Source organism: Nerophis ophidion, linkage group LG20 (genome assembly GCF_033978795.1).
Source record: "Nerophis ophidion isolate RoL-2023_Sa linkage group LG20, RoL_Noph_v1.0, whole genome shotgun sequence".
NCBI lineage: Eukaryota > Metazoa > Chordata > Actinopteri > Syngnathiformes > Syngnathidae > Nerophis > Nerophis ophidion.
In genome coordinates, this window is record NC_084630.1 from 6190548 (window position 1) to 6218191 (window position 27644).

Genomic DNA, 27644 nt, shown 5'->3' on the forward strand with positions numbered 1-27644 from the left:
CCATAGTGGATCTAACATAATAGTGTGAGAGTCCAGTCCATAGTGGATCTAACATAATATTGTGAGAGTCCAGTCCATAGTGGATCTAACATAATAGTGGGAGTCCAGTCCATAGTGGATCTAACATAATATTGTGAGAGTCCAGTCCATAGTGGATCTAACATAATAGTGGGAGTCCAGTCCATAGTGGATCTAACATAATAGTGTGAGAGTCCAGTCCATAGTGGATCTAACATAATATTGTGAGAGTCCAGTCCATAGTGGTTCTAACATAATAGTGGGAGTCCAGTCCATAGTGGATCTAACATAATATTGTGAGAGTCCAGTCCATAGTGGATCTAACATATTATTGTGAGAGTCCAGTCCATAGTGGATCTAACATAATAGTGTGAGAGTCCAGTCCATAGTGGATCTAACATAATATTGAGAGTCCAGTCCATAGTGGATCTAACATAATATTGTGAGAGTCCAGTCTATAGTGGATCTAAAATATTTTTGTGAGAGTCCAGTCCATAGTGGATCTAACATAATAGTGAGAGTCCAGTCCGTAGTGGATCTAACATAATAGTGAGAGTCCAGTCCATAGTGGATCTAACATAATAGTGAGAGTCCAGTCCATAGTGAATTTAACATAATAGTGGGAGTCCAGTCCATAGTGGATCTAACATAATATTGTGAAAGTCCAGTCCATAGTGGATCTAACATATTATTGTGAGAGTCAAGTCCATAGTGGATCTAACATAATAGTGTGAGAGTCCAGTCCATAGTGGATGTAACATAATATTGAGAGTCCAGTCCATAGTGGATCAAACATAATAGTGAGAGTCCAGTCCATAGTGGATCTAAAATATTTTTGTGAGAGTCCAGTCCATAGTGGTTCTAACATAATAGTGGGAGTCCAGTCCATAGTGGATCTAACATAATAGTGAGAGTCCAGTCCATAGTGGATCCAACATAATAGTGAGAGTCCAGTCCATAGTGGATCTAACATAATAGTGTGAGAGTCCAGTCCATAGTGGATCCAACATAATATTGAGAGAGTCCAGTCCATAGTGGATCTAACATAATATTGAGAATCCAGTTCCTTAATGGATTTAACATAATAGTGAGAGTCCAGTCCATAGTGGATCTAACATAATAGTGTGAGAGTCCAGTCCATAGTGGATCTAACATAATATTGAGAGTCCAGTCCATAGTGGATCATACATAATAGTGAGAGTCCAGTCCATAGTGGATCTAAAATATTTTTGTGAGAGTCCAGTCCATAGTGGTTCTAACATAATAGTGGGAGTCCAGTCCATAGTGGATCTAACATAATATTGTGAGAGTCCAGTCCATAGTGGATCTAACATAATATTGTGAGAGTCCAGTCCATAGTGGATCTAACATAATAGTGTGAGTCCAGTCCATAGTGGATCTAAAATATTTTTGTGAGAGTCCAGTCCAAAGTGGTTCTAACATAATAGTGGGAGTCCAGTCCATAGTGGATCTAACATAATATTGTGAGAGTCCAGTCCATAGTGGATCTAACATAATATTGTGAGAGTCCAGTCCATAGTGGATCTAACATAATAGTGTGAGTCCAGTCCATAGTGGATCTAAAATATTTTTGTGAGAGTCCAGTCCAAAGTGGTTCTAACATAATAGTGGGAGTCCAGTCCATAGTGGATCTAACATAATATTGTGAGAGTCCAGTCCATAGTGGATCTAACATAATAGTGTGACAGTCCAGTCCATAGTGGATCCAACATAATATTGAGAGAGTCCAGTCCATAGTGGATCTAACATAATATTGAGAATCCAGTTCCTTAATGGATTTAACATAATAGTGAGAGTCCAGTCCATAGTGGATCTCACATAATAGTGAGAGTCCAGTCCATAGTGGATCTAACATAATAGTGTGAGAGTCCAGTCCATAGTGGATCTAACATAATAGTGAGAGTCCAGTCCATAGTGGATCTAACATAATAGTGTGAGAGTCCAGTCCATAGTGGATCTAACATAATATTGAGAGTCCAGTCCATAGTGGATCAAACATAATAGTGAGAGTCCAGTCCATAGTGGATCTAAAATATTTTTGTGAGAGTCCAGTCCATAGTGGATCTAAAATATTTTTGTGAGAGTCCAATCCATAGTGGTTCTAACATAATAGTGGGAGTGCAGTCCATAGTGGATCTAACATAATAGTGTGAGAGTCCAGTCCATAGTGGATCTAACATAATAGTGTGAGAGTCCAGTCCATAGTGGATCTAACATAATAGTGAGAGTCCAGTCCATAGTGGATCTAACATAATAGTGTGAGAGTCCAGTCCATAGTGGATCTAACATAATATTGTGAGAGTCCAGTCCATAGTGGATCTAACATAATAGTGGGAGTCCAGTCCATAGTGGATCTAACATAATATTGTGAGAGTCCAGTCCATAGTGGATCTAACATAATAGTGGGAGTCCAGTCCATAGTGGATCTAACATAATAGTGTGAGAGTCCAGTCCATAGTGGATCTAACATAATATTGTGAGAGTCCAGTCCATAGTGGTTCTAACATAATAGTGGGAGTCCAGTCCATAGTGGATCTAACATAATATTGTGAGAGTCCAGTCCATAGTGGATCTAACATATTATTGTGAGAGTCCAGTCCATAGTGGATCTAACATAATAGTGTGAGAGTCCAGTCCATAGTGGATCTAACATAATATTGAGAGTCCAGTCCATAGTGGATCTAACATAATATTGTGAGAGTCCAGTCTATAGTGGATCTAAAATATTTTTGTGAGAGTCCAGTCCATAGTGGATCTAACATAATAGTGAGAGTCCAGTCCGTAGTGGATCTAACATAATAGTGAGAGTCCAGTCCATAGTGGATCTAACATAATAGTGAGAGTCCAGTCCATAGTGAATTTAACATAATAGTGGGAGTCCAGTCCATAGTGGATCTAACATAATATTGTGAAAGTCCAGTCCATAGTGGATCTAACATATTATTGTGAGAGTCAAGTCCATAGTGGATCTAACATAATAGTGTGAGAGTCCAGTCCATAGTGGATGTAACATAATATTGAGAGTCCAGTCCATAGTGGATCAAACATAATAGTGAGAGTCCAGTCCATAGTGGATCTAAAATATTTTTGTGAGAGTCCAGTCCATAGTGGTTCTAACATAATAGTGGGAGTCCAGTCCATAGTGGATCTAACATAATAGTGAGAGTCCAGTCCATAGTGGATCCAACATAATAGTGAGAGTCCAGTCCATAGTGGATCTAACATAATAGTGTGAGAGTCCAGTCCATAGTGGATCCAACATAATATTGAGAGAGTCCAGTCCATAGTGGATCTAACATAATATTGAGAATCCAGTTCCTTAATGGATTTAACATAATAGTGAGAGTCCAGTCCATAGTGGATCTAACATAATAGTGAGAGTCCAGTCCATAGTGGATCATACATAATAGTGAGAGTCCAGTCCATAGTGGATCTAAAATATTTTTGTGAGAGTCCAGTCCATAGTGGTTCTAACATAATAGTGGGAGTCCAGTCCATAGTGGATCTAACATAATATTGTGAGAGTCCAGTCCATAGTGGATCTAACATAATATTGTGAGAGTCCAGTCCATAGTGGATCTAACATAATAGTGTGAGTCCAGTCCATAGTGGATCTAAAATATTTTTGTGAGAGTCCAGTCCAAAGTGGTTCTAACATAATAGTGGGAGTCCAGTCCATAGTGGATCTAACATAATATTGTGAGAGTCCAGTCCATAGTGGATCTAACATAATATTGTGAGAGTCCAGTCCATAGTGGATCTAACATAATAGTGTGAGTCCAGTCCATAGTGGATCTAAAATATTTTTGTGAGAGTCCAGTCCAAAGTGGTTCTAACATAATAGTGGGAGTCCAGTCCATAGTGGATCTAACATAATATTGTGAGAGTCCAGTCCATAGTGGATCTAACATAATAGTGTGAGAGTCCAGTCCATAGTGGATCTAACATAATATTGAGTGTTTTGGCAAACTCTACACAAGGCCAAAGCCTTCACCCACACAAAAGGCCTCATGTCCAAATATGACTAAACTAAACTAAACATATGTTCAAATGCAACCATCACTTCAGCCAAAATGCAATCAAATGTATGCTAACCTCCATGAAGCGGGTAATGGTCTGGATGGCCTGGTCCGTTTCGTTGAAGACCTCTCTCCAGGTGTATGCTGACCCTGCAGCTTTTTGGTCTACCACGGACTTGGAGAGGAAGCGCGACAGGTCCAACACGCGCCACTCAGTCCCACTGAGTTGAGTATTCAGGAAAGTGGCGCTGGCGTTATTTTGGAGCAAGGTCTGCGGAAAATGGAGAGTACGTTCTTTAAAACATAGAATGAGCTCAATAAATATGGTTTTAAAGGCCTACTGAAACCCACTACTACCCACCACGCAGTCTGATAGTTTATATATCAATGATGAAATATTAACATTGCAACACATGCCAATACGGCCTTTTTAGTTTACTTAATTGCAATTTTAAATTTCCCGGGAGTTTTTTCTTGAAAACGTCGCGTAATGATGACGTGCACGCTTAACGTCACGGACTGTTAGTAAATATAAGCACTTTGCACACACACACAGCTAAAAGTCGTCTGATTTAACCACATAATTACACAGTATTTTAGAGATCTGTGTTGCTGAATCCTTTGCAATTTGTTCAATTAATATTGGAGAAGTCAAAGTACAAAGATGGAGTTGGGAAGCTTTTAGCCTTTAGCCACACAAACACACGGTGATTCCTTGTTTAAAATTCACGCAGGTGAAACTTTACTATGGATCACAGCGAACATGGATCCCAACCGAATGTCAACCAGCAGGTTTCGGTGAGAAAATTGCGGTAAAAAATCGCTTCTTACCGGAGATCAGCTGAGCTTGCGCCGTCCATAAAGCTGCCGTCGACTTCCCTGAGACACTGCGCGTCAAGACACCCGTGGACACACACCTCCGACTATCAGGTACTATTTAACTCACTAAAACACTAGCAACACAATAGAAAGATAAGGGATTTCCCATAATTATCCTAGTAAATCTGTCTAAAAACATCTGAATCCGTCCCAATGCAATCGCGTTTTTTTTTAGTTTTTTTTTTTTGTAGTCCATCGCTATCAATATCCTCAAACACAAATCTTTCATCCTCGCTCAAATTAATGGGGAAATTGTCGTTTTTGTTGGAGACTCCCATTAAAAACAATGTGAGGATGTGAGGAGCCATCAACATGTAGAGGCAGGGCTTTTCTGATAGCAAGCAAAAGTTGCGAGCTTTATCGTGGATGTTCTCTATTAAATCCTTTCAGCAAAAATATGGCAAAATTGCGAAATGATCAAGTATGACACATAGAATGGACCTGCTATCCCCGTTTAAATAAGAACATCTCATTTCAGTAGGCCTTTAAATATTGACATAAAACAAAAACTGGAAGCGTTGAGGGTTGGTTAGTTAAAGTTGTTTTCTTTTTTTTTTTTTACAGTTGCTGCTAATGTACTGTTCTATAAAGTTTGTGGCCTGTGATCTCTTTTTCAAATCTCATCTCACGCCCACGCTCTTGGCGTTTATCACGCTGTTCCACAATGAAAACTATGTTAAGGCTGAATAGGCACCCCAAAAATACCACAGCTTCAGAAGCATTAATCATGCTATTGTCAGATAAAAACATGTTGATGCATTTAAACAAAAATAAAGGGTTACTGGGAAAATACCTTAATTATTATACGCACTGACACATTCATTTAATACTGGTATTATGTATTAACTTCACTGCTAAAAAGAATAACGATTAAGAAAAGTGTTATTTATAGATGTAGAGCAGGGGTCACCAAACTTTTTGAGCTACTTCTTGGGTACTGATTAATGCGAAGGGCTACCAGTTTGATACACACTTAAATAAATTGCCAGAAATAGCCAATTTGCTCAACTTACCTTTAATAAAATAAATCTATATATATTAAAAAAAATGGGGATTTCCGTCTGTCATTCCGTCGTACATTTTTTTTTCCTTTTACGCAAGGTTTTTTGTAGGGAATAAATTATGAAAAGAGCACTTAGCTGAACGGTTTAAAAGAGGAGAAAACAGGAAAAAAATGAAAATACAATTACGAATCATAGTTTATCTTCAATTTCGACTCTTTAAAATTCAAAATTCAGCCGAAAATAATGAAGAGAAAAACTAGCCAATTCGAATCTTTTTGAAAAAATTGAAAAAAGAATTTATGGAACATCATTAGTAATTTTTCCTGATTGATATTAATTTTACAATAGGTTAAAATCCAATCTGCATTTTGTTAGAATATATAACAAATTGGACCAAACTATATTTCTAACAAAGACAAATCATTATTTCTTGTAGATTTTCCAGAACAAAAATTTTAAAAGAAATTCAAAAGACTTTGAAATAAGATTCAAATTTGATTCTACAGATTTTCTAGATTTGCCAGAATAATTTTTGGGGAATTTTAATCATAATAAGTTTGAAGAAATATTTCACAAATATTCTTCGTCGAAAAAACAGAAACTAAAATGAAGAATTAAATTAAAATGTATTTATTATTCTCTTCAATAAAAAAAAAAAAAAATACTTGAACATTGATTTAAATTGTCAGGGAAGAAGAGGAAGGAATTTAAAAGGTAAAAAGGTATATGTGTTTAAAAATCCTACAATCATTTTTAAGGTTGTATTTTTTCTCTAAAATTGTCTTTCTGAAAGTTATAAGAAGCAAAGTAACAAAATAAATACATTTATTTAAGCAAGTGAAGACCAAGTTTTTAAAATATTTTTTTGGATTTTCAAATTCTATTTGAGTTCTGTCTCCCTTAGAATTAAAAATATCGAGCAAAGCGAGACCAGCTTGCTAGTAAATAAATAAAATTTAAAAAACAGAGGCAGCTCACTGGTAAGTGCTGCTATTTGAGCTATTTTTAGAACAGGCCAGCGGGCGACACATCTGGTCCTTACGGGCTACCTGGTGCCCGCGGGCACCGTGTTGGTGACCCCTGGTGTAGAGCATATGGAATGGAAAACATTTGTTGAGCGATACTTTGACTTTTTCAAGGGTCCAAGAAAATAGTTCAAAGGTAATTCAAACATTGACCACTGGGAGGCGGTGCTGACACTGTGAAAGCTACCTAAGCATGCATGTCATGTGAACCTCATCTGATCCTAATTAAATGTTTTCATCTGTTAATTAAAAAATTATCAGTGGGTTCGGATATTAAATCTGTGTACAATGGTACCTCAATTCAAATGCTTGACTTAACTTGAGTGCCCCAACCTAAGAGTGTTTTGGAATAAAAGCTATTGCTAATTGTTATGCTTTGACTTGGAAGCAAAGGTTGGAGTTCCAAGCATCCAGCCATGGCAAATGTCACAATTAACCCCGTAACATTCGCCCAAAACATAGCATTAACTTTTAGCTACAGTGGTGACATAACTTTGTATTCTCATCAGCCTAAGGCAGGGGTCTCAAACTCCATTTGCCTGGGGGGGTCACAGGATGCAGGCTGGGCCGCAAGAAAAGATGACTTAAAAATTCTAACATGCGCGTTTAATGGATTCACCTTCTTTGAACGGCTTACCCACCCTACCAACGGAGTAGTCAAATCTCCCCATTTTTCCAGGTGACACCCGAATTTAGGGGCATCTCCCGACAATTTGTCCAACTATTAGTCCTGATTTACACCCTAGTTAACAATAGCATAAGAGTTCCGGGTTAGCGCTGCCTTTACCTTAAAGCCTTTTACTACATGTCATCGCTATCGACTTAACATTATATTTACACCGCGCCGGCCTGGTTGTGTTTATGTTGTGTTGCAGTGCGGATGTTCTCCCGAAATGTGTTTGTCATTCTTGTTCGGTGTGGGTTCACAGTGTGGCGCATATTTGTAACAGTGATACATTTGTTTATAAAGCCACCGTCAATATGACCTGTAAGTATGCCTTGCAGTCACTGACACGTGTTTGCAGAAACCTTACAGAACATGTGGCTGAGACTATGTTGTATGTTTGATGAAAAGGTGATTGCTATGACTTGTGTTCATAAAAGCCAAATACAGAAATGTCCGGAATGGTACGCTGTTAGAACAAGATGTAGAGGGCGTCAAAGGCAGTGTCAACACGGCACCCATTGAACAATGTTGTTTGGGTAAAAACTGACGGATGTTTGCGGGAACGATTACCCTTGAATGATTGCCTTGAAATTCTGGAGTCTCCCGGAAAATTCGGGAGGGTTGGTAATTATAGCAAATATGCCATTCATATAAAACTCGCGGGCCACACTAACACTACATTTACATATCAAGGTGCGGGCCGTAAAATAACGTGCTGCCCGCGGGCCTCACGACTGAGACCCCTGGCCTAAGGGAGTGTTGTGGATAAATCACGGTAAACACATAAGTCCATAACAAAGTAGGATGGATGGTGAGGCTTGATGAGATTTTTGAATTGAAATGTCCCCTTTTCGGAAGCACCATAATTAAACATATGTCTCAGAGGTATACAGACTATTATGTTCAAGCGTGTTCTCCGAGGGCAGGCCACTCACCCTGACTAAGTCTATCTCCTCACTGTTCTCCATGAAGTTCCATACTTTGGGCTTCATCTCATCCCACATTCCTCCGAGGTCCCTTAACAGGCCCAGCTCTTGGAAAGTCTTGTTCACCTGGAACAAACAATCACAGGCATCAGTCGACATTCAATGGTTGATGCGTTGAAAGATTTCAAGCAAGGTTCTCGACACTTTACCTCGTGGATTATCCTCTGCGTCGCTGGAGTATCTGGGGTGTAGAGGATCTTTCCCATGAGCAAAGGCTTCAGGGCTCGCCAGATCATCCTGGATATGGGACTGGATTCCAAGTTTCGCATCATGCTGTTACAGTAAGGAGCTTGACAAAACAAACAAAAGCATTTATTACATTGTATGGCTACTTTGTTTGGGGCCTAAATACCAGAGATCACGCAGACACTTACTGGATGTGTTGTCATATGCGGAAATCGAATCGCTGTCGCTGTCGTTGCCATGGTTTCCAAACAGCGCCTTGTAGTTGTTATCCTCATACCAATTGAGGGACTTGATTTTAAGGCCGCCCCCCTCGGGGTGACCACAGACAATGCGTGACACAGCCTGGTACATCTGATTCGGGGAGCCTGTGGCATTCACAGTGAGATACAGGATCTCATTTCGCATGTCTTTCCAACTCTTCATGCTGGCAAGCTTGAGGGAGAAACACAGGAAGGAGAGACATCAGCATAAGAACATAAGACCCCCGCCAACCATAACATTGCGAGTCTGTGTGATGATTAGTTCAGGAGCACCAACAACAACTCAAACAAACATGGTCAGCTATGAATCGGAAAAACAGTCAAGATGTAGGTTCTACATAGTAATCAAACTCAGTTTGACTACCCTATTTTCCGGACTATAAGTCGCTACTTTTTCCAACGCTTTGTACACTGCGGCCTTTAAAACGGTGTGGCTAATTTATGGATTTTTCAATCATATTTTTTTGTATTCAACAAATAGTTTTCATATTACACGGATAGAGACTCTGAAAAGGTCGCCCCATGCCGCCATCTTTTGAGCGAGTTCACTCAATGCAGGTCATGCAGGTTGAAAATGTATTTCCTATTTCATGCCTTAAACTATGGCTTCTATGGCGTTTCTCGGGATTCTTCATTCATCACTCCAAGCAAGGATTACAATACAACTAAAACAATTCATACTTAATAAATCGTCCCATGTGTGATGTCTGTAGGAGTGTTTTCATGCATATTTGTACGTGCTATCGTAATGTGATCAAGCTAGCATTGTTAGCATTAGTACATATGCTAACACGTTAACGAGTGTCTGGGTTGGTATTATTAACTTACAATGGCATTCTTTTTGTATTGTTTCAGTTTCGCAAATTCACCAAACCGTCACTATTGAGTCCATTTACCTGATTGGAGGGCTGGCTTCCACAGCTTGTGGGGTCCATGATGATAATTTATTTTTGCTTGATCAGCCGTTCTTCTGCCATGTGATAGGCACCGTTTGGAAACAACTAAGGTATGTAAACAAACATTTACAAAATATTTTGTACTGGTATACAGTATATCTGCCGCTTATAGTACGGCGCGACTAATAATTGTAAAAATAATTGTTTATTTTAAAATTTGGTGGGTGTGGCTAAAATGCCGGTGCTCTCTATAGTCCGGGGAAATAAAGGTAATTATACCTAAATCCAGTGACGTGCGGTGAACTAAACACCAGGTGAGGCATACATACTTTTTTTTCTTGTTTTTTGTTTTTTTTTAACTTAAATTCATATGTGCAGCTCTAGTCATTGTTGATTGCGGTTGCACATTAGAGGTACAGGAAAAAAAAAATGTTTTGCATCTGACAAAAAACACCCACAAACACTGGCTTACTCAAATAAAAATGCCATGTTTGTTATAAATATAGTTTAAAAAAAAAAGAAAAGAAAAAGGCTGGCTTCCGCTGGAGAGACCTGTGTCTGCTAGCTTGAGCGCCCCCACTTCTCCCAGTCTGGCGAGTTAGAGTACTGCTGAGGCATTGAACTGCAAGTTGACAATATATCGGCCCTTACCTTGAGGCAGAGGAACTTGCTGCCTCAAGACCTGCCTTTTCCCCATGGCAACAAGCATGCGCCCCTCACACGCATGCACAATACATACTGTGTGTAGCCATGGAGGCACTGCCTGTGTCTGCCTCACTTCTCATCTGCTGCATTATTTTGATCAGGAAACATGGAATTCCCGCGATTTGGACCATGAAAATGATCAAAATATACAGGAACCACACCGAATTTACATAGAAAGCATAAACCAAAAGAGAAATATTAAAACGTATTTTATCTTATTACTTCGTTTTGGAACATCTCATGGTTAAGCCACCTGGTGGCAGGTGAGGCACTGCCTCACTTGCCTCCCCTGACAGCACGTCAATGCCTAAATCTATAGTAACCTCAAAGCTGTGGTAGGCCTTCAGCAATTATAAATGACAAATTTATGTAAAACATTTATAATATGACACTGTAAACCAGGGGTCACCAACCTTTTTGAAACTAAGAGCTACTTCTTGGGTGCTGATTAATGCAAAGAGCATCCAGTTTGATAAACACTTAAATAAATTGCCAGAAATAGCCAATTTGCTCAATTTAAATTTAATAAATAAATCTATATATATATAAAAATGGGTATTTCTGTCTTTCATTTTGTCGTACATTTTTTTTCTTTTCACGGAAGGTTTTTTTGTAGGGAATAAATGATGAAAAAACGATTAATTGAACGGTTTAAAAGAGGAGAAAACAGGAAAAAAATGAAAAGTACAATTTTGAAAAATAGTTTATCTTCAATTTCGACTCTTTAAAATTCAAAATTCAACCGAAAAAAATGAAGAGAAAAACTAGCTAATTCGAATCTTTTTGAAAAAATTAAAAAAAGAATTTATGGAACATCATTAGTAATTTTTCCTAATTAAGATTCATTTTACAATTTTGATGACATGTTTTAAATAGGTTAAAATCCAATCTGCACTTTGTTAGAATATATAACAAATTGGACCAAGCTATATTTCTAACAAAGACAAATCATTATTTATTCTAGATTTTCCAGAACAATTTTTTTAAAAGAAATTAAAAATACTTTGAAATAAGATTTAAATTTGATTCTAAAGATTTTCTAGATTTGCCAGAATATTTTTATTTTATTTTAATCATAGTAAGTTTGAAGAAATATTTCACAAATATTCTTCGTCGAAAAAACAGAAGCTAAAATGAAGAATTAAATTAAAAGGTATTTATTATTCCTTACAATAAAAAAAAATACTTGAACATTGATTTAAATTGTCAGGAAAGAAGAGGAGGGAATTTAAAAGGTAAAAAGGTATATGTGTTTAAAAATCTCCAAATCATTTTTAAGGTTGTATTTTTTCTCTAAAATTGTCTTTCTGAAAGTTATAACAAGCAAAGTAAAAAAATAAATGAATTAAGTTAAACAAGTGAAGGGCAAGATTTTAAAATATTTCTTGGATTTTCAAATTCTATTTGAGTTTTGTCTCTCTTAGAATCAAAAATGTCGAGCAAAGTGAGACCAGCTTGCTAGTATATAAATAAAATTTAAAAAACAGAGGCAGCTCACTGGTAAGTGCTGCTATTTGAGCTATTTTTAGAACAGGCCAGCGGGCGACTCATCTGGTCCTTACGGGCTACCGCGTTGGTGACCCCTGGTGTAGAAGAATGAGACAGCCCTGATCTAAAGCCCACTAAACACCCATCCATTTTCTACCGCTTATTCCCTTTGGGGTCGAAGGGGGTGCTGGAGCCTATCTCAGCAAATCGCCACCTAATCGCTGGGCCAACCCACTAAACATGTTTGTGGTTAAATAAAACAGTTTTCGCGGCAGCAGTCCCGTTCTTAGGTCCAAAACACAAATATCGCTAAAATTCGCTCCATTCTGTCCACTAAAGACGCTGAGATCATTATCCATGCGTTTGTTACGTCTCGTCTCGATTACTGTAACGTATTATTTTCGTGTCTCCCCATGTCTAGCATTAAAAGATTACAGTTGGTACAAAATGCGGCTGCTAAACTTTTGACAAGAACAAGAAAGTCACATTACGCCTGTACTGGCTCACCTGCACTGGCTTCCTGTGCACTTAAGATGTGACTTTAAGGTTTTACTACTTACGTATAGAATACTACACGGTCTAGCTCCATCCTATCTTGCCGATTGTATTGTACCATATGTCCCGGCAAGAAATCTGCGTTCAAAGGACTCCGGCTTATTAGTGATTCCTAGAGCCCAAAAAAAGTCTGCGGGCTATAGAGCGTTTTCCGTTCGGGCTCCAGTACTCTGGAATGCCCTCCCGGTAACAGTTCGAGATGCCACCTCAGTAGAAGCATTTAAGTCTCACCTTAAAACTCATTTGTATACTCTAGCCTTTAAATAGACTCCCTTTTTAGACCAGTTGATCTGCCGTTTCTTTTCTTTTTCTTCTATGTCCCACTCTCCCTTGTGGAGGGGGTCCGGTCCGATCCGGTGGCCATGTACTGCTTGCCTGTGTATCGGCTGGGGACATCTCTGCGCTGCTGATCCGCCTCCGCTTGGGATGTTTTCCTGCTGGCTCCGCTGTGAACGGGACTCTCGCTGCTGTGTTGGATCCGCTTTGGACTGGACTCTCGCGACTGTGTTGGATCCATTATGGATTGAACTTTCACAGTATCATGTTAGACCCGCTCGACATCCATTGCTTTCCTCCTCTCCAAGGTTCTCATAGTCATCATTGTCACCGACGTCCCACTGGGTTTGAGTTTTCCTTGCCCTTATGTGGGCCTACCGAGGATGTCGTAGTGGTTTGTGCAGCCCTTTGAGACACTAGTGATTTAGGGCTATATAAGTAAACATTGATTGATTGATTGATTGATTGAAATATCCCAAATTCAAACCCAAGATTAAGGGCAGTAGAAGCTAACTCATTGTTGTCCAAACACTCTTGTGTATTGTGTGTAGAGATGTTGATAAAATAAGGAAAAGAACGCAGAGTCCTCGGCATTAATATTCAGCTGTTAAGAAAATATTTAAATATAAAATATCATCAAGTCATGAAAGTCAAACACGGCAAGGATGGAACAAAGTTGCCTGTCAGTCAACAAAAAAAAACCCAACGACTGTCATGTCACTTATCAGGCACAGAACAAACATAAATATTTGAACATATAATATCTTAAAGGCAAATATTCAAAACAACAGAATGTTATGTACAAGGTGGCCAAACACCTTTCAGGCATGCCTATGTAAAAAAAAAAAAAAAAGCATATTATATTATATCATCCATTGTAACGCCATAATAACATGATGCCAGTAACCGCACAAGCACACTATCGGGTTTCATACCAGAGACTGGTGTGAGTGTGATTGAAAGGTTTGTACTGATGATCATAAGTTGCACTATGAATGGTATTTTAGACATGGCTCTGTGTGTGTGTGTGTGTGTTCTTGTAATTCTACCGTTCTTGAGACATCAACAAGGAAACGTGCCTACCATACGAGGACCGGTGAACAAGTTAGGACCAAAATCATGGACCCAATATGGAAAACCATCGCCTCTAATAGAGCAGGGGTCGGGAACCTTTTTTGGCTGAGAGAGCCATGAAAGCCAAATATTTTAAAATGGATTTCAGTGAGAGCCGTATAATATTTTTAACACTGAATACAAACTGTCAGGTTCAAACACTGATGGCATCTATTAAACAGACAAGAAGCAAGGAATTAAACAGAGACAGGATTCAATTTAGCTCAATGAGGAGAAACGCGTAGACCTGTACTCTTGTACAGTGTCGTCCCACACTCTTACGAGAGAATTCTACACCTCCTCTTTTATTTGGACTTTTCCCTGATTACAACAACTAAATGCGTACATCTCTTATTCTTTTTAATAACATTGTTATTCTGAAGGTAATCAACGATAAATAAAATACTTTTGACCATTGATGCGTCTTCTTGAACAGGTGTGATAGAAACGGATGGATGGATCAAAATGCATGAGAATGTTTTATATTTTGAACGTTATTTTTAACACTGTGATTACCAGCGGAATTAATAATTACTTATCGTGTTAAGCAACGTCAGCTAAGATTTATCTGAGAGCCAGATGCTGTCATCAAAAGAGCCACATCTGGCTCTAGAGCCATAGGTTCCCTATTCCTGTAATAGAGAATGTCTCATTTGCACCCCTGGTGGTGAAATCTATCAAAATTAGGGTGGTCCTAAAAAGGAGGGATTTTTCAAATTGACTGTGTTTCGGTTTTAAAAGTGCTCCCCCCTCTGGTCAACATATGAAATAACAAGTGTGTGTAAGATATTAAATTGCGGCCCCTTTGGTCAAAATTAATGAAAAAAATAAATGCAATAAATACGTATATAGAGACATATTGTAATAACTTGAAGTAAATAATAAAGATTTAAAAAAAACGACAGACAAAAAAATTCAAAAATAAACAATTTTTTACATTTTACATTTGCATAATTTGTATATATTATTAATGTTGTAAATACAAATGTTTATATATCTAGAAAGGGTAGTTCTAGAGGGGTAGGCATTTTTTGGAAGGTCTCAAGAAGGTGACAAATACAAGAATGTGTGTGAAGTGTGTGTGTGCGTGTGTGTGTGTGTAGTTGTGTGTGTGTGTGTGTGAGCCCTGGTAGATAACTGTATAGGTTAGTGTGACACCTGCATTTTATCTGTAATGCTAAATGTTGTGGTTATTGTGTTATTATTATTCATGTTTTATTTGTTGCACAGGGGCGGTATAGCTCGGTTGGTAGAGCGGCCGTGCCAGCAACTTGAGGGTTGCAGGTTCGAATCCCGCTTCCGCCATCCTGGTCACTGCCGTTGTGTCCTTGGGCAAGACACTTTACCCACCTGCTCCCAGTGCCACCCACACTGGTTTGAATGTAAAAAAAAATTAGATATTGGGTTTCACTATGTAAAGCGCTTTGAGTCACTAGAGAAAAAGCGCTATATAAATATAATTCACTTCACTAAACGTATTGTTGTTACCATATAATATAATATAATATAATATCTATATATAACTTGTAACTTATTCAGTGGCCTTGTGGTTAGAGTGTCCGCCCTGCTGAGATCGGTAGGTTGTGAGTTCGAACCCCGGCCGAGTCATACCAAAGGATATAAAAATGGGATCCATTACCTCACTGCTTGGCACTCAGCATCAAGGGGTCGGAATTGGGGGTTAAATCACCAAAAATGATTCCCGGGCGTGGCCACCGCTGCTGCTCAGTGCTCCCCTCACCTCCCAGGGGGTGATCAAGGGTGATGAGTCAAATGCAGACAATAATTTTGCCACATCTAGTGTGTGTGTGACACTCATTGGTACTTTAACTTTTTATATTATGGGGGGGCATGTGCAGGAAACTTTTTTTATACATTCCTTTTCTTAGTTAGTATTTATTATATTAAATGATAATAAATGATAAATGGGTTGCACTTTTCTACCTTCAAGGTACTCAAAGCGCTTTGACACTACTTCCACATTCACACACACATTCACACACTGATGGAGGGAGCTGCCATGCAAGGCGCCAACCAGCACCCATCAGGAGCAAGGGTGAAGTGCCTTGCTCAGGACACAACGGACGTGACGAGGTTGGTACTAGGTGGGGATTGAACCAGGGACCCTCGGGTTGCGCACGGCCACTCTGCCACTGCGCCACGCCGTCCCTATTACTGTTGTTATTATTTTACCTAGCATCATTTTATTCTGTTGTCATGTCCTTTGTGAAGTGAAGTGAAGTGAATTATATTTATATAGCGCTTTTCTCTAGTGACTCAAAGCGCTTTACATAGTGAAACCCAATATCTAAGTTACATTTTAAACCAGTGTGGGTGGCACTGGGAGCAGGTGGGTAAAGTGCCTTGCCCAAGGACACAACGGCAGTGACTAGAATGGCGGAAGCGGGAATCGAACCTGCAACCCTCAAGTTGCTGGCACGGCCACTCTACCAACCGACCTTGTGAGTTTTGTTGTGGATTTTTTGTCATGCTTTCAACGTATTTTGCTTTTGTAGCTGTTAATTATGTTAAAAACGTGTTAAATACATGATTTAAACAAGTCACAAAAAATTGTTCCATGTTTCTGGCAGCCTTCACTTCCTTTTGGCTTCATTTTGCGTGGCGAGCAGATAGACGCTGACATGTGGTGGGGCGGTTTAGCTCGGTTGGTAGAGTGGCCGTGCCAGCAACTTGAGGGTTGCAGGTTCAATTCCCGCTTCTGCCAACCTAGTCACTGCCGTTGTGTCCTTGGGCAAGACACTTTACCCACCTGCTCCCAGTGCCACCCACACTGGTTCAAATGTAACTTAGATATTGGGTTTTACTATGTAAAGTGCTTTGAGTCACTAGAGAAAAAGCGCTATATAAATATAATTCACTTCACTTCACATTGCGACATGAACAAGTTTCGGCATGTTGTGCATTAATTGCATTATAGTCACCGACTCGTGATAAGAAACGAATTGCGAGGTGGGGCTGCGTGTTTTTGTGTAACAAAGAACAAGGGTGAAGAAAGGATTGTGAAGCTTTGGAGGAGGTTACTTGAGTTTATGGCGAAAACTCACGCTCTGAGGAGGAAATAGAGACCAAAAAAAAAAAAAAATAGCCAGGTTTAAAGAAGAAAACCAAAAATATGAGCAAATATACAGGGGAGGAAACCAAATCGTAAGATAACACCGGTCGTTGGGTAAAATTAACTTGTGTTTGAGCGAGAGTAGACGCTAGAAAGAGAGGGAGGGAGAAGAAAGTGAGAGAACCAAACGAGGTTACTCTCGGTCACTCTCCTTATAGACACACGCAGGCTTCTCAAGTACTGGGCTATTAAACTGACAAATGCTACCAAGCACGCACACTCTGACAAGCGTGCTTGTTCAGTTGTCTTTGTCCTCGGTCTCATTTAACCATTTTTTTCCCCCCACTCTCACCTGCAGCACATATGCTGTCGTCGGTATGTTTGTCAACATGTCATACATGCATGACGCATAAGAATAGAAATAGGTTGCTGCAAATCCCGTCTGAGCCTGCAGCTGCATGAAAGCACCAACATGCAAAGGAATTGCGATTTGCAATGTTTTTGTGCGATGTCTGGGTTGTGTGGATGCAGGTCAATGAGTGTGTTACATGCTGCATTGTGCTGCACAAGCTTTGACTGGAGACCATTTTGTCTTCTCTGCTGTCAGATGCTTCTTTCTTTTCTTTGGATTTGCTATTTTTTCTGTGTGAGACAACTGGCCCGAAATGTGGAATGGTCTCCAAGGGCACTAATTGAAACAGTCTTCTCCCAGGGAAACAATGACCATGTTGGCATGGATCACAAGTAGACACACACAGTCATCAGCAGCAGCCTGTTTGACTCACAGTTACCTCCTTTAAGAGGAGTCTGAGGTTACTAAAGTTCATCTTGATAAAATGGCAACCAAGGTGATCAAAAAGGTAAACCAAAGAACGAGATTCCTCTACAGAATCTCCTCTCTGGTCAACAAAAGCACCTTGAGGATTCTAGCGGGAACTCTCATTCAACCCTTCTTCGATTACGCTTGCACCTCCTGGTACCCCGGTACCTCCAAAACCCTCAAATCTAGACTCCAAACATCCCAGAATAAACTAATCCGGTTACTTTTAGACCTCCACCCCAGATCACACCTCAATCCAACCCACTTCTCCAAAGTGGGCTGGCTCAGGGTGGAGGACAGAGTCAAACAACTTGCACTGAGCCTAGTCTATAAAATCCGCTACACCTCCTTGATACCGAAGTACATGTCAAATTACTTCCTTAACGTAAATGACCGCCATAACCACAACACTAGGGGGAGCTCCACAAACCACGTTAAACCCAGATTTCGATCTAACAAAGGTCTTAACTCATTCTCTTTCTATGCCACATCAATGTGGAATGCACTCCCAACAGGTGTAAAAGTAAGTGCATCTCTATATTCCTTCAAAACCGCTCTAAAACAACACCTCCAGGCAACTTCAACACTTTACTAATACCCTCCTCCATTCACATCCCATCTCCCCGGATTATAAACAACTCAAATGTACTTCTAATGTATATACTTGTTCTTATGCTATGTGAACTCACTATGTTCTCTGCTAGCTGTACATATCCTACTAAATAAGACCTACACTGTTTCAATGTCCACATTTCTCTGTTGATGCAATTGTTGATGACTGAAGTTCTGATATCAACCAAAGCTCCTCATCCCACCCCCCGGATTGTAAATAATGTAAATAATTCAATGATGATTAACTTGTGTGATGACTGTATTATGTTGATAGTATATATTTGTACCATGAATTGATTAACGTGGACCCCGACTTAGACAAGTTGAAAAACTTATTCGGGTGTTACCATTTAGTGGTCAATTGTACGGAATATGTACTGTACTGTGCAATCTACTAATAAAAGTTTCAATATCAATATCAATATCAATCAGCCAGCTACAGAAACCCTACCTGCAGGGCTTTGTGTGGCTCTAAACAAGATTTTGTTTGTGGCCCCAATTTTGGTCATTAGTAGGTTTGTCCTGATATAAATAATTTGGTACCAGTACCAACATGTATATCTATACCACAATTTTTTTTTATATCGGCTTTAATTTAACAGAAAATCTAAATGCTTATTATTTGAATTTTTACCTAAGTTTGAAGAAAAGGTGCTAATACTAATCACTACATTTGGTGAGGCATGTTTTATAGTAGGCCAGGGCGATATATTGATATACCGTATTTTTCGGACTGTGGGTCGCAGTTTTTTTCATAGTTTGGCCGGGGGTGCGACTTATACTCAGTACTATTGTAGGTTTCTTTCTTATATTACCTTATCCATCCATCCATCCATTTTCTACCGCTTATTCCCTTTTGGGGTCGCGGGGGGCGCTGGCGCCTATCTCAGCTACAATCGGGCGGAAGGCAGGGTACACCCTGGACAAGTCGCCACCTCATCGCAGGGCCAACACAGATAGACAGACAACATTCACACTCACATTCACACACTAGGGCCAATTTAGTGTTGCCAATCAACCTATCCCTAGGTGCATGTTTTTGGAAGTGGGAGGAAGCCGGAGTACCCGGAGGGAACCCACGCATTCACGGGGAGAACATGCAAACTCCACACAGAAAGATCCCGAGCCTGGATTTGAACCCAGGACTGCAGGACCTTCGTATTGTGAGGCAGACGCACTAACCCCTCTGCCACCTTATCCTGCTTCTCAAATGTTGGTGCTGTGGTAGAATGCATAATTATAAGCTTTTTAGTTTGCAAAGGGATGTAGGTAGTGTTACACATTCTTAATTTGATACAAACAACCTTCTTAACGGATTTTGAAATAAATATGTATTTTATACATACTTTTTATGTTGTCTTATTTTCGGATTTAAATGAACTAAAAACATTTTCAAATCTATAAAAAAACCCAGGCCAGGATCATGTGACCCCTTTAGTTTTGTAGGATAGTGTTTATATTGACGGGCCACATGAAAGACCTCAATCTATGCTAATATAATTCTATTGTGAAAGACCTTGCTTTGAATTCAAAAGGACATTTTATGAATACATATTTGATGGTTCTCTACGCAAATATTCCTTTCATATCATGTTGGCATACTTTGAGAATGCTTTAGTGAGTGGGCTCAGCATTCAAAGCCATGTTTACATTCCAGATACACTGCATCAGAGATATCTGACATGGTTTGGTGATAGCATTCACTCATGAAAGGACATTTTGTAAATATTGTCGGTCTTTCATACTTCTTTTTGGCTGGCAGATTCTTGGTGGTAAAAAAACAAACAAAAAAAAAAAACACAGGTTACAGATGGCCATCGCTCCATTATGCCAGCCTCTGATCTGCTTAAACAAGCTGCCATTTTCAGCTTGGAACAAAATTATTTCAGTCAACATCTGCTTTTGCACTGCAAAAAAAGTCAGTGTTCATAAACAAGAAAACAAAAATACAAAAATGAGGGGTGTTTTAGTTGAACTAAGCAAAATTATCTGCCAATAGAACAAGAAAATTTGGCTTGTCAAGAATTTCCAAAACAGGTAAAATGAGCTAACCTCAAAGAACCCCAAAACACCTTAAAATAAGTACATTCTCACTAATAATGTCATGTTCTGTGGTCACGTTTTGTTTCGTTATGTTCTGTTGGTTTAAGACTCTCTTTAGTTCCTGATTACACTCCGTTGTTTTGTCACCATGACGACCGATTAGTTCACCTGTACTCGTTTGGACTCACGCACCTGTGTTAATCATGTCACTATTATTTAAGCTTGTAGTTGCCAGGCAGTCGGGCTGGCCTCATTGTTGCTGCTCCATGCTCTGTTCACTCTGGTTATGTATCACTCTGCTCATTTCCTTCCAAGTAAGTTTTGTTTATTCGTGTCACGTTTAGCGAGTCTTTTGTTTCGTATCCATAGTTTTGCCTTTGTGGGGGTTTTTGTTTTTTAGCCAAGTTTGTTCTCCGCCTTGTGCGCGCCTTAATTTTTTTATGGAAAAATTCAAATATGTCTTTACCTTCACGCCATGTCCCGTCCCATTCCTTTGCATTCCGGGAAAACAAACCACACCATAGCCCATGTTTTGACAAATATCTGTACTACTATATGAGTACGTATTTTCTATTGTTTCATTGAAAATATAACAGCAAAGTTTTTTTTATGCTTGAAATAAGAAATTATTACTTCAAAAAAGTAGTTTTATACTTGTGAGTGTTGATGACACAGCTTTGCAACAGTTGATATTCTAGTTTCAAGCAGGTTTTAATCAATATAGGTCATAAAATCTCAGCAACAAGTTGTAATATCTTACTGAGATAATTTAGGGCAAAAACCCTTAAAACAACTAAAACACTCTAACATAAAATCTGCTTTGTGAGAAGAATGATCTTATCAGACAGAATATAAGCAAATGTCACTCTTATTTGAGATATTTAATCTTAGATTTCAGTTTTTGCAGTGTGGGAGCATACTCCGTGATTACTGATCCATTCATCAGTAGACCCTCCAAAACCCTAAACGTGGTCAAACTGAATCTTAGGAAGTTCCCCATCTTTTTAAACATTTGCCTTGTTGTCCTAGTGTTTCTTTCTAACTCGGCGTCAAGCAAAAAAGAAAAAAATAAGGCATTTAGGGAGGAAAAGGGAAGAAAATGCTGAACGTTGCACCGGTAGGATAAGAATAAAAACACAGTTTGTTATTTTTACTGCTGACTGGACAGGAAAGAGTAACAACACACACAGCTGTATGGTAATGCTGTGTCAGCAAAGCAGAACAGAACCAAAGTAGGACAGGGGGGTTTGTTATTGTGAAAAAGTGAGCTAATATTCAATACTTTAGTCATGTTTTACACTAATGAGTATCCATATAATGTTGATTGGAGATTAGAGATTTAGTTTATAAATAAATGGATGCTGAAAAGCATGGTTTAGAACGGTGCATAAACTATTTTTGGTAAAAGATTGTTTGCCTGGATGAATGAAAACATTTATGCAAAGTGAATGTTTGCCGTGAACCACGGTGGTAACAACTTTGTAACCGCTGATAATCATTGATTTTTGGAGCGCTACTACACTGGCCCCCAGGCTGTGTGTCTGGTTTGTGTGTCCTTACTCACAGATCTATGCTTTGGATCTACGCAATCATGTAGGCACGTTTAGTTGATGTACCTCCACAGCCAGTTCTCCGAGGCTCTCCAGGAGATAATCCGTTGCAGCCGAGACTTCCTGAACTACCCGGGGATCCGACTTTACGTCTTTCTGTAAGGATGACAAAGAGCATAGAGTAAATATACAATAACATAATCAGAATAATATATCTAATGCTAAAATAAACATATTTATTCTATTCTGTTCATTTTGGATTTTTTAGCAAATAAATGATATTACTCTAAAACAGTGGTTCTCAACCTCTTTTTCAGTGATGTACCCTCTGTGAACATTTTTTTAATTCAAGTACCCCCTAATCCGAGCAAAGCATTTTTGGTTGAAAAAAAGCGATAGAGAAGTAAAATACAGCACTATGTCATCAGTTTATGATTAAAATGTATAACAGTGCAAAATATTGCTCATTTGTAGTGGTCTTTCTTTTTCTTTTTGGAAAAAAAGATATAAAATAACTAAAAACCTGTTGAAAAAATAAACAAGTGATTCAATTATAAATTAAAGCTGCAAGCAGCGTTGGTCGGGTCCGCCTTTGGCTGCTGCCGCCGTGACCCGAGTCCCGATCTTAGTCAGACCTACATAGAAGTTTTTGTTTCATCACTCTACGACATTCCTAACAGAATTTACAAGCAGTTTTGTCAGTTTTTTTTCCTAGGGGGAGCTAGAGCACAATTTTCATTTTTGGGGTTTGGTTTTTTATTGGATGGCAATTTTCACCAGTCCTGATGTGTGTGTAAAATTTGGTGAGTTTTGAAGCATGTTAAGGGGGTCAAATTACAGATTGGCGTTTCTGGATGTTGTTGATGAATGGCTTTCGCCTGGCATAGTATAGCTTTAACTTGCACTTTGAAGCATGTTAAGGGGGTCAAATTAGGGTGCGAAGGTGCGAGCGCGCCTTGGGCTGCTGCCCCCAAGCCCCACGGCAGAAGAAGCCTTGGTGCCACTATTTAATGCATTGTGAAAGTAATGCAGTTGTTGTATTGAAGTGAAAATATCAAGCTTTCTGTTGATTTTTGCTAAAGTATGTTAATTATTCAAATGTAGGTCTAAGTCAGACCTACATAGTGGTTTTTGTTTCATGTCTCTTTGATTTTCCTACCGGAAGTTACAAGCAGTTTTGTCTGTTTTCTTCCTAGGAGCGGTTTGTCTGTGTTGTATTCCTAGGGGGCGCTAGAGCACAATTTTGAGTTTTGGGGTTTGGTTTTTTATTAGCTTGCAATTGTTGCCAGTCCTGATGTGTGTGCCAAGTTTGGTGAGTTTTGAAGCATTTTAAGCGGGTCAAATTACAGCTCAAAGAGGCAAAAATAGCATTTTTTACGAAAATTTTGCTTTGAATGAGTTTATGCAAAATTTCTGTTGATCTTAGGTATAGACAATTCCAATGGGGAATCTAGGTCTAAGTCAGACCTACATAGAGGTTTTTGTTCCATGTCTTTACGACATTCCTAACGGAAGTTACAAGCAGTCTGTTTTTTGTCTCTTCCTAGGGGGCGCTAGCGCGCAATTTTCATGCTGGTCTCACTATGCTCGACATTTTTAATTCTAAAAGAGACAAAACTCAAATAGAATTTGAAAATCCAAGACAATATTTTAAAGACTTAATCTTCACTTGTTTAAATGAATTCATTTATTTTTTTACTTTGCTTCCTATAATTTTCAGAAAGACAATTTTAGAGAAAAAATACAACCTTAAAAATGATTTTAGGATTTTTACACACATATACCTTTTTACCTTTTAAATTCTTTCCTCTTCTTTCCTGACAATTTAAATCAATGTTCAACTATTTTTTTTTTAATGTAAAGAATAATAAATACATTTTAATTTAATTTTTCATTTTAGCTTCTGTTTTTTCGACGAAGAATATTTGTGGAATATTTGCTCAAACTTATTATGATTAAAATTCCCCAAAAATTATTCTGGCAAATGTAAAAAAAACTGTAGAATCAAATTTAAATCTTATTTCAAAGTCTTTAGAATTTCTTTTAAAATTTTTGTTCTGGAAAATCTCGAAGAAATAATGATTTGTCTTTGTTAGAAATATAGCTTGGTCCAATTTGTTATATATTCTGACAAAATGCAGATTGGATTTTAACCTATTTAAAAAATGTCATGAAAATTCTAAAATTAATCTTAATAAGGAAAAATTACTAATGATGTTCCATAAATTCTTTTTTAAATTTTTTCAAAAAGATTCGACTTGGCTAGTTTTTCTCTTCATTTTTTTGGGTTGAATTTTGAATTTTAAAGAGTCGAAATTGAAGATAAACTATGTTTCAAAATTAAATTTTCATTTTTTTCCTGTTTTCTCCTCTTTTAAACCGTTCAATTAAGTGTTTTTTTCATCAATTATTCTGCAAAAAAAACCTTCCGTAAAGGAAAAAAAATGTACGACGGAATGACAGACAGAAATACCCATTTATATATATATATATATATATAGACATGCACCTGGGGTTAGGTTGATTGGCAACACTAAATTGGCCTTAGTGTGTGAATGTGAGTGTGAATGTTGTCTGTCCATCTGTGTTGGCCCTGCGATGAGGTGGCGACTTGTCCAGGGTGTACCCCGCCTTCCGCCCGATTGTAGCTGAGATAGGCGCACGCGCCCCCCGTGATCCCGAAAGGGAATAAGCGGTAGAAAATGGATGGATGGATGGATGGATGGAGATATATATATATATATATATATATATATATATATATATATATATATAAAATTTAAAAAAATAAAACATCTCCTGATGATTTAGGGAACCCCTCATGAAACAGTTCTGTAGAGATGAAGTAGTCTTGTGATTTTTTCCCCACACCTACATATTGCGCTCTACCACGGTATCGAGCACTATTCTCTGGATAATCCAATCAAGACATACATATATATATATATATATATATATATATATATATATTTATTAAAGGTAAATTGAGCAAATTGGCTATTTCTGGCAATTTATTTAAGTGTGTATCAAACTGGTAGCCCTTCGCATTAATCAGTACCCAAGAAGTAGCTCTTGGTTTCCAAAAAGTTGGTGACCCCTGGACTAAACGTATAAGATTTCATGGGATTTAGCAATTAGGAGTGACAGATTGTTTGGTAAACGTATAGCATGTTCTATATGTTATAGTTATTTGAATGACTCTTACCATAATATGTTAGGTTAACATACCAGGTACGTTCTTTGTTGGTTTTTTTTATGTGTCATATAAGGTACACTTATTCAGCCTGTTGTTCAGTATTCTTTATTTATTTTAAATTGCCTTTCAAATGTCTATTCTTGGTGTTGGGTTTTATCAAATAAATTTCCCCCAAAAATTCGACTTATATATATTTTTTTCCTTCTTTATTATGCATTTTCGGCAGGTGCGACTTATACCCCGAAGCGACTTATACTCCAAAATATCCGGTAGTTGTTTTTTTTTTTTCAATTCACATTTGTGAAAATTTGACCAAAAATATCTTTGGTTGTATTAAAAACCTGTTTGCTACAATACATTCAGTACAATAATACCTTTCCACGGTGGAAGCCAAAGAATAGAAAACATTCACTAAGTTCGCAAATGATTACATGGAGGAGAAAAGAAGGAAGCTGTAAAAATTAAAAAAAAAAAAAAGTAAAAAATGTGTCCCAAGCCTCGTGTCTTTTGTGTTATTTTCCTGGGAGGACAACATGTCTGTTATCGTATCTCACACTCAAGAGTTCAGCTGCTAAAATGTCTCACGCACGATAAAGCACAGGTGTTGCGGGTTTCAAAAAGAACAATGCACCAGCAGAGAAACGGTTCAACTTTCTATTCTGCTAACACACATCCTTGTTTTGTTTTGGCCGTTACAATAACGCCAACACATTAACACGAACTAAATAAAGGAGGCAAAAATGCAGTTATTTAAAAAAAAATAACCAAGATTTTTTTTTCCTAAAGTGGATGCATAGTTGTCATTAAAAAATGTTTACTGTCCTTGCTCCTTTGTGGGTTTTTTTTTTAAGTCTTTAAACATCAGTTGTACAGAGCATTTTGTTCACCTCTGTGCGTCCAACACCCGTATGACTCACTTGTCTGTCACGGGAACGGAGGGGAAGAGGGCAGCTTTATTGGGAGAAACAAATGTAGGGGAAAGGTGACAATCTCTTTCCCGTTTTATTGTATCCAATCCAATCCACTTTATTTATATAGCACATTTAAACAACAATAAAGTTTCCAAAGTGCTGCACAGCCATGTTAAAAACAATATTATGCTCCACCAATGACTGAATAAAACAAAAAATGAATAAAAATAAAACCAATAAAAACAGTATAAAAACAAATATGATTAAAACTATTTTAAAGGGTAAAATCAATTAAAACAGTAAAATAGAAATCAAAGTGTATAAAAAACACAGAGGACAACAGAGGACCACACAACTCACGTAGTGTTAAAAGCCAAAGAATAAAAGTGGGTCTTAAGAGGAGACTTAAAACACTCCACTGTGGAAGCAGTTTGAACATGGAGGGGCAGAGTGTTCCAGAGTTTAGGGCCGACCACAGAGAAGGCCCTGTCTCCCCTGGTCTTAAGTCTGGTCTTGGGCACCACGAGCTGGAACTGGCTCTCGGACCTCAGATGTAAATTTGGATAAGGTCCGAGATATATTGAGGTGCCAGTCCATGTAAAGATTTAAAAACAAACAGCAATGTTTTAAAATCAATTCTAACATGAACAGGGAGCCAGTGCAAACTCTGAAGAATTGGGGTTATATGCTGGCGTTTCCTGGCCCCTGTTAAAAGTCCTGCTGCCGCCTTCTGGACTAACTGCAACCGGGAGAGAGCTTTTTGGCTAATACCAGCATAAAGTGCATTGCAGTAGTCCAGGCCACTTGAAATAAAAGCATGCACGACTTGTTCAAAAAGGTTAAAAGATAAAAACGGTTTAACCTTTACTAAAAGACGAAGGTGATAAAAACACCATTTTAAAACGCCATTGACTTGTTTGTCTAGTTTAAAATGGCTGTCTATAGTGACGCAAAGGCTGGTGACTTTGGGACGCACATCATTTTGCAATGGTCCCAAGTCAGTAAGGGTCGGACCAAAAACTAAAATTTCCGTTTTTCCCTCATTAAAAAATTCTGGGCTAACCAAGCCTTGACGTCACATAGACAGTTAAGAAGGGGTGTCAGGGGGCCGTGGCTTTTTGAAATCGGCATATAAATTTGGCAGTCATCTGCATAAAAGTGATAAAACACTCCATGTTTCTTAAAAATAAGTCCTGTGGGGAGTGCTCAGAGAGTATGGGGTATCGGACTGTCTTATTGTGGTGGTCCGCTCCCTGTATGATCAGTGCCAGAGCTTGGTCCGCATTGCCGGCAGTAAGTCGAACACATTTCCAGTGAGGGTTGGACTCCGCCAAGGCTGTC

General features: G+C 38.5%; 1 protein-coding gene across 1 annotated transcript in view; it reads right to left on the bottom strand.

Moving 5' to 3' along the window:
- The window catches only part of LOC133538683 (phospholipid-transporting ATPase ABCA1-like), a 129452-nt gene that overhangs the window by 56853 nt on the left and 44955 nt on the right, over positions 1-27644 (bottom strand). The window contains exons 8-12 of the mRNA XM_061880383.1: positions 22263-22352; positions 8994-9237; positions 8769-8908; positions 8569-8685; positions 4135-4329 (exon numbers count right to left, since the gene is read on the bottom strand). Coding sequence (XP_061736367.1) covers positions 4135-4329; positions 8569-8685; positions 8769-8908; positions 8994-9237; positions 22263-22352 — 786 coding nt within the window. The remainder of the gene's footprint in view (positions 1-4134; positions 4330-8568; positions 8686-8768; positions 8909-8993; positions 9238-22262; positions 22353-27644) is intronic.